Raw genomic sequence first — 7,438 nt, forward strand, 5'->3', positions numbered from 1 at the left:
CGAGTGCATCCGCCACACGACCTGTGAGCGGGGCTACTCTGACAAACAATATGAAGTGTGTAAGCAATAATATTCACAATTTTATTTTATTACCATCATTTGTGTTGAGTTTCATTCATTTATATATATGTATTGACCCCATTCTTCAAATTTAGGTGTTTCGGATGCGGGATGAACTCCTAGCACCAGATCGCATGCGAGGAATTCAAGAGGAATTGGCGGCATTCTTTCTTGACCACGTGATCGATAAAGACGGAGAATACCATGTGGACCCTAAGTTCGTATATAATTAGGGGATTGTATTGTAAGAGATACGAAAACTTGTTGTTCGATCAATCTCTCGGAGAAGGATAGGTCGATATCACTTCTCTCTGTATGCATACGTACGTTCATGACGATCTTCTGTTTCCTTCATTTGCTAAGTAGCTAGCGTGTCGAGTCCTCTCTATACGTATAGTACGTAGCGTCGACCAAGCAAAGGAGATAAGAGAGGACACGTACTTCTCTCTATTAATTAGCTAGCTAACACAATATATGAAACACCTAAATTAACCCCCCAAAAGCCCCTATAACCCCACCCCCCTTTCAAAACAAAAACAAAAACCCCAGCCCCTAAAATGCTGACGCGTGGACGGTTATTGGTCCAAAGGCCTTCCTGCCTGGGCTCGCCGCAGCAGCCACGTGGAGGCCCATCTGTCCCGGTTCGTATAAGAACCGGGACTAAAGATACAGGGCATTAGTAACGCCCCTTTAGTCCCGGTTCCACAACCGGGACAAATGGGCCTTATGAACCGGAACAAATGGGCATTTTTCTACTAGTGTATATCCCTGGATATTTGTAACAAGAATCAATTAACACACCGCGCCACCGATATTTTACCTTCCTTGTTGCAGCTCGCCAAACAAACTCCTCCTCGTCTCCAGGGCAACGTATGGATCTCACGAATGGCCAAACAAAGTCCATATAAACTGAGCAACGCATGGATCTCACAAATTGGATGCAGGTGAGTGATGAAGATCGACCTTAACATGGGCAATGAGGAGATCACGAGTTGCAACGGCAGCAGCAAGAGGAAAGGAGAAGAGGGCGACGTCGGCACCGACGGCAGGAGGAGGCAGAAGCAGAATGTCACCATGGTCATGGAGGTCCTGGACTGCCCCGTCTGCTCCAAACCCCTCAGTCCTCCCATTTACCAGGTAAAAGCTTCCATAAGATTTAGATCTATAATTCTAGTCTATATATGCACACATACATGTACAACATCGGATCAGAAATAATGTTTTCATCAAAATGCTGCAGTGCTCCGTGGGGCATGTGGTCTGCTGGTCCTGCTGCGAAGGGCTCCCGGAAAAGAAGTGCGACGTGTGCTCTGGCGACGTCTCCGAGAGATGCCACGCCATGGAGAGCGTCGTGGACAGCGTCTTCGTCCCCTGCAAGCACGGATGCGCCAAGGAGCTCGCCTACTGCCAGCAGGAGGAGCACGAGAGAGAGTGCCCCACCGGCCCGTGCTTCTGCCCTGTCCCTGGCTGTGGCTTCTCAGGGCCGACCGCCGCGCTCCAGGACCATTTCACCGGCCTGCACAAGTGGCCGATGAAGAGTTTCAAGTATTTCGTGCCGTTCTTCCTCCGAGTAGTGCGTCCGGGATCGCACGTCCTCAGATGCGGAGACGGACTACTCTTCGTGCTCACTGTGGGGCCGCCGGTGGAGCTCCTCGGCCGCGCGGTGTCCCTCGTCTGCGTCCGGCCGAACGTGCTGGAGTCCCCGGTCGGATGCTCTGTGTGCTTCTCGTGCTTCGCCGGCCATTACCAGGTCTCGTCGCTCGACGTGGAGACCTCGTCCCTGGCTGATGGGCTGCCGACGAAGTGCTTCTGTGTCTTGCCCAAGGTTGCTGGTGACAAAACCGAGGCCGTCGTGCTTTGGATCACCATGGACACAATTTTCCCTATTCACGATGATGAGCTGTACGAGGAGGATGATGATGACGACGACAGCTACGAGGACGGTGAGAATGAGGATGAGGAGGATGATGATTGATTCATCCACAAAATTCTATGGGAGGATCGATCATGATATGCGCAATATTTTGTTTAGAGGAATTTCGTGTTGAAATAGGAATTTTATGCAATTCTCAGACTTTTCATTTGCATGTTCCCTGTTTCTGTGAAGCAGGTTATGCATGCTTTACTCAGGTTGGTCGCCCGATCCGGTAGTAATATATAGTACTCCCTCGGATTCAAAATAAGTGGTGTGGTATTAGATCAAACTTAAACTAAAACCACGGTACTTATTTTAGATCCGAGGGAGTAATGGTTACTATATATACTGCAAACTAGTTTGTGTGAGAGTGATTTTTCTGTCAATGCACGAGATATATCATGTATTTATCCGCCGTCGTCTGATTGCTTTGAAATTCATGCCATGTTTTTCCCGTGTCTACATGTTCCACTGATACATGCTTCCCCATAAATATTAAGACGTTGCTACAGCTTGACGCGCAACATCTGCTCCACACGCTGTTGACCGATCCTGCTCCTAACACATTTGTGCATGCTAGCATAACGATCGAACAATTTGCAGCTAGCCACACCACACCAACTAGCATCCGAGACTACCAACTAGGGTCAAGACCATGCCGCCTGGAAACCAGAGGATACAGTTGCACCGCACACACCAAGCTATCTGCGGAGAGAGCCACCCACTATCTTGTCGCGGACCATGGAGCGCCTCTTCTATCTATGGACAATGAGGACCGAGAACGACCACAACAAGGTCAAGTGTAAAAGGAGAGACGAGCGAGACCACACCACTCCAGAGTCGAAGAAGCTTTGAGCCATGGAGAAAGCTTTCTCGAAGGTGCCGACGAGTGTCAGGTACCTGAGGTCCACGGCGATTACCCCAAGAGGGTAAAACGCTTGGTGTTGTTGGCCTCGTGGCAAAAAAGGACAGATTAGGATTTTCACCCAGAGTCATGGCATGGTGAGGGAAGCGACACCTATATACTTCACCACCAACGACATTGGAGCATGGAGCTTTATCGTGGAGCTTCACCCATGCCACATGGAGGTAGGAAGGATGCCAACCCATCCCGACAGAAGAATTGCCACCACGAGACCAAGGCCTATTACTGGCAGAACGAGCACGAGAGGGTGTGCCTCTTGGGCCTTGCATATGCCTGGTCTCCGGCTGCCGCTTGGTCATACCAACCAGGCACTCTTGTACCATATCACACTCACCACCAAGCAGAAGTTGCCAACAACACAGATCAAATTATTCCAGTTGTTTGAAGTCCCAGTCAAGCAAGGGTACACAATTATCAAAAGAAAATACCACCACCTCTTCATGCTCAACGTGAAGTAGCTAGTTGAATTCATATGGCCGTGTGGTCTCCCTATCTGCATCCAGCGAGAGGCCGGACCCAACATCGGTATCTCCGTGTTTTTCTCATCCAACGCAGGGACATTATGAGGTGTCCACATGGACAATCGAACCTAGTTGTGTTCCTAAGCATTGCTTTTGTGTCGCGCCCCCTTATGGAGGAATCTATATCCAGGTTAGCAACACGATATGAATGGTGTACCTTCACAACGATCGGCAAGCTGCATGTGGAGGACATCGAGGAAGCAATGACCACAAGGAGGATGATTGAGGAGTCATATCAAAGTCAATGAGAAGCATGTAGTGGTTTAAATTGTAGGATGTGTTCAAATCCTTATAAAGTTAATCTTCTTCTTTTTGGAATGGCGCTTCTATTTGCAGAGCGGTTATGCATTTGATGCTGGTGTAGCTCGACGGCGAAACGAACCCACTCTAGTAGTGCTCGAATGTGTCAATCAATTGCTATTTTTAATCATTTAGAAGAGTGTTTCCATCTCTTGTTCTGGTAAAACTGTTATGAGAAATTGTAAGATGCTCTTGATTAACTTCTAAGAGATAAGAGGATAATCCAATCCTAGTAATCAATTGGTCAAAGATATATTTATCGATATTAAAATGGAATCATCATTCTCGGCCTTTTAATTTCCCAAGAAGCCCACAACTCTAGTGGCCATTAGAGAATCTGATGTATGTGTTTATTAGTGTTACTTTTTTGGGTCCCACTTTTTTTCAATTTATAAATAATATATTATGTCAAACTCTAGCTATCGTAATCGAACATGGAAACGAGGGTACCACAAAAACTAGAAAATCTTGAGGCTCGTCCTACCAAACGTTCACCAGAAAAAGACAGCTATATATGATATGTACTAAGAAATTTGAGTCCCTAAGACACGTAACTTTCATTTTCTACCATTACAAAGCAGTTATACCTAAAGAGATTTTCGTTCTAATTTATAAAATATCTTTTATAATAGCATTTCATTTTCATCAAATGGTAATAGTATTTGAAGAGCGGTTATGCATCGAATATGTAAGATGGTCACAATTAAGAGTGACAAGTTCATTTTGTGTGCTCTACAACATTTTCTTCAGCCAGTGAACCATTTTCTCAACAAAAAAGACAATGTTCTTATTCTAAACTAGTGTAGCTTTTTATGCTATTATTTTTTCAACCAAGTGATCATCTTTCATCGGATAGCAAGACAATTTGACAAGCTAGTTGATTATTTTATTAAAATACAATAATTCCATTTCATATCATGCTAAACATTATTTGTGTATTAGCGGTATATTTAGACAAGCTAGTTGTAAAATTAGTTATTTATGTAAAGTAGATTCCAGTATGATATTATAATTAAAATTTAGTTTATGTATAATATAATTGAATCCTTTATTTCTTTAATTTGCGGTAAATATTATTTTTCCATATTAGTAACATGGTATTACCTTCAACTTGATACCGGTACCCCTTACATGCCCTTAAGGGACTAGCCTAATGTTGCAATTCTTGCAACCGAGGTCGAAAAACATACTAAAGGGCTTATAAAGGTTACTGTGACAGGTCAATAATATACACATATTATGTCAAAATTTCTTAATCCATGGCATTAAAAAGTAAAAAAAACATATGTTAGCTTTAGGATGTTAAATTCACATCCTAATACGAATTTAATAACTATCATGGCAAGATTTACGAACAAAGGGACAACATTTCCTTTAAAGCCAAGACATGATAGATTGCTTTCTTTAAGCAAATCCCTTTTTTAATGCACATTGTCGAGTCCTAATTTTAATCTAATAGCACTTATAATCTAAATGTAGACTTAAAAATGAGCTAATTAACTTGATAGTTAAATAGCAAATGTGAGGCATACATTTTCATTATTTTGAAAAGCGGATACATCTGAGCTTGGAGAAAAAAAAGAAGATACATCTAAAGTTTCTGCATTGACTTTTACAAAAAAAATTGTTTTATATGTAATTTACTATTTTTGTCACGAAATAATACAGCAATAGATCGGTGAAGTGTGGCATGACACTGGACGTTAATAGTGATTAGCCGAGTTAAGGGAGGTGATACAATGCCCTTTGAAATGCCACAAATCCGAACTGAGCTGTGACTTGGGTTCACCATGGGGGCATGTGTGAAGGGATGGAAGGTCGTGAGGTAGTAGGGAATATGTCAAGGACATCGAGGAGGGACTAGGCCGATGAAACGTGGCACTAATTAGCAGCGGATATGGCCGGAATTAGAGGTGATGCCGGTGATGTTTTGGAGATAGGAGAGAGGGACGTGAGTGACCGATTGAGAGAATGCCGGAAAGAGGACAGGGAAGGCATGCATACGTTCCATCCAGCTGATAGCTCGGGCATCCATGGCAGCCAGGCCTCATCCAATGACAATTCAAGACACCACTGCACTAGTAAAGGAGCAACCAAAACTCTTCATCGACTGGCATATAGGGACACGACGATACGAAGCCACAAACAGACCAGATTCGGATCACGAGGTATCCACCGGTTGCATGGTTAGCACCGCCAGCAGGCTTGTGAAAATTTAATGTTGGTGGTGCAGTTTCGAGAAATGGTCGTATGGGCTCAGTTGGAGTGGTTTGCCGCAGTGAAACTGTAGAGTCTTTGGTCTCTTCAGCTATGATCTTTTCGCATATTGTTGATCCTTTGATTCTAGAGACTCTGGCATGTAGGGAAACACAAGCATTGGCCAATGATCTTATTATTCAACGATTATTTGCTGCTTCATAATGTTTATGAGCAGTAAAGGATATCGAAGATGGTAGTGGAGGAGACAATGCAACTATTGGTTGCGAGATCCATACAAGGAGAACCAAACTTGATGAATGTCATTTTAGCCGTGAAAGTAGATATTGTAATTTTGAAGCTCATTATCTTGCAAAATTTTCGTTTTTTCCTGGTGTGGGACGCCACGTATGGCTAGGATTTCCCCATGATACTGTAATGATCCCTTTGAAAATTGAATAAAGTGGAGTTGGACTAATCTAAAAAAAGCTACGACCACGAAAAAGACGAAGACAATGACATCAACCTCTTCTTGCTTCATGTAGGATCACTGGACTCCGCGGGGTTCTCGCTGGTTCGTGTCCAGACACAGGCGCAGCAGAACGTTAATGTTACCAGATGCTCCGTGTGTTTCTCTTGGTTCAGGGGCCAGTCCCAGGTCTGGACGCTGACCCCCAAGTTCAGGATGCTCCGCTCGTCGCTGTTCAACGGCTGCCAAAATGTTGCCTATGTATTGTCCCCTAGCTTCGCCGCCAAGGTGGCGAGCGTGTCGTGCCCACTATCACCATGAGTATCGATGGGGACAAAGGGGATGCCGAAATTGACAGCAAGAAGGACGATGAAAGCGAACCGATGACCTGGATACGGGTGAACGAAGAGGATGATGGGGTGGATGGTCATAATGGTGATTGAGGCAAGGTATACTATGGTTGTTTGGGTGCTAGCTTGACAGCAGTTTACTAGTTAAAGGGTGTGAGACTTCATACATAAAATCTTGGGGGTCAGCCCGCCCGGCGGCCTCGAAGAAGCGGAAGATCGTCTCGCTCAGGTCAAACTGGAGATAAACTGCAAGAGTTTGTAGAGTGGACCATATGCAGGTACGTACTTTAAGTGGTATAAGATGTTAGGAGGATTGTGCAGCGCAGTAGCATCTAGTAGAAACATGGTTGTCATTTATTATTCTCAAGAAATATCCATGTGTGCATCGGCGTAGTTTGAACATATTCTGGGTCATACTCGGTGCAAACCAAAATTCTAGTATTCATATATGATGCGTACATTTCCATTTGTTGATGGTCATTCGCCTAGAAACGTGATTCATGGCATTTGATTTCGTCGAAAAAGAAGGTCGGGTGTACAACTCCGAGGTGGAGGTTGATGGGTGCCGGTGGCTCGGCATAGGAGGGGCCCATCACACAAGCATTATTTGACGAGGCGACACACGACAATTTCATCGAGCATGAGCGACGGTACTGATGGTTAGGCTGACGCAGGAGGGACAGTAGCAGGCAAACAAAGACG

The 7,438-nt window shown here is 44.6% G+C and overlaps 1 protein-coding gene across 1 annotated transcript; it reads left to right on the forward strand.

Moving 5' to 3' along the window:
* Positions 1-1,011: 1,011 nt before the first annotated feature.
* LOC123073723 (E3 ubiquitin-protein ligase SINA-like 2) lies at positions 1,012-2,035 on the forward strand. Its single transcript, XM_044496772.1, has 2 exons — positions 1,012-1,197; positions 1,235-2,035. Exons 1-2 carry the CDS (start codon positions 1,012-1,014, stop codon positions 2,033-2,035), a joined length of 987 nt encoding a protein of 328 aa, XP_044352707.1.
* The last annotated feature ends 5,403 nt before the right edge of the window (positions 2,036-7,438 follow it).

The sequence above is a fragment of the Triticum aestivum genome, chromosome 3D (assembly GCF_018294505.1).
Source record: "Triticum aestivum cultivar Chinese Spring chromosome 3D, IWGSC CS RefSeq v2.1, whole genome shotgun sequence".
NCBI classification, from domain to species: Eukaryota; Viridiplantae; Streptophyta; class Magnoliopsida; order Poales; family Poaceae; genus Triticum; species Triticum aestivum.

Bases quoted from the DNA above. Each gene is read 5' to 3' on its own strand.
- LOC123073723 (XM_044496772.1), top strand. From the start codon at position 1,012: ATGAAGATCGACCTTAACATGGGCAATGAGGAGATCACGAGTTGCAAC. The intron at 1,198-1,234 runs GTAAAAGCTTCC...CTATAATTCTAG, and splicing joins TCAGTCCTCCCATTTACCAG to TCTATATATGCACACATACA.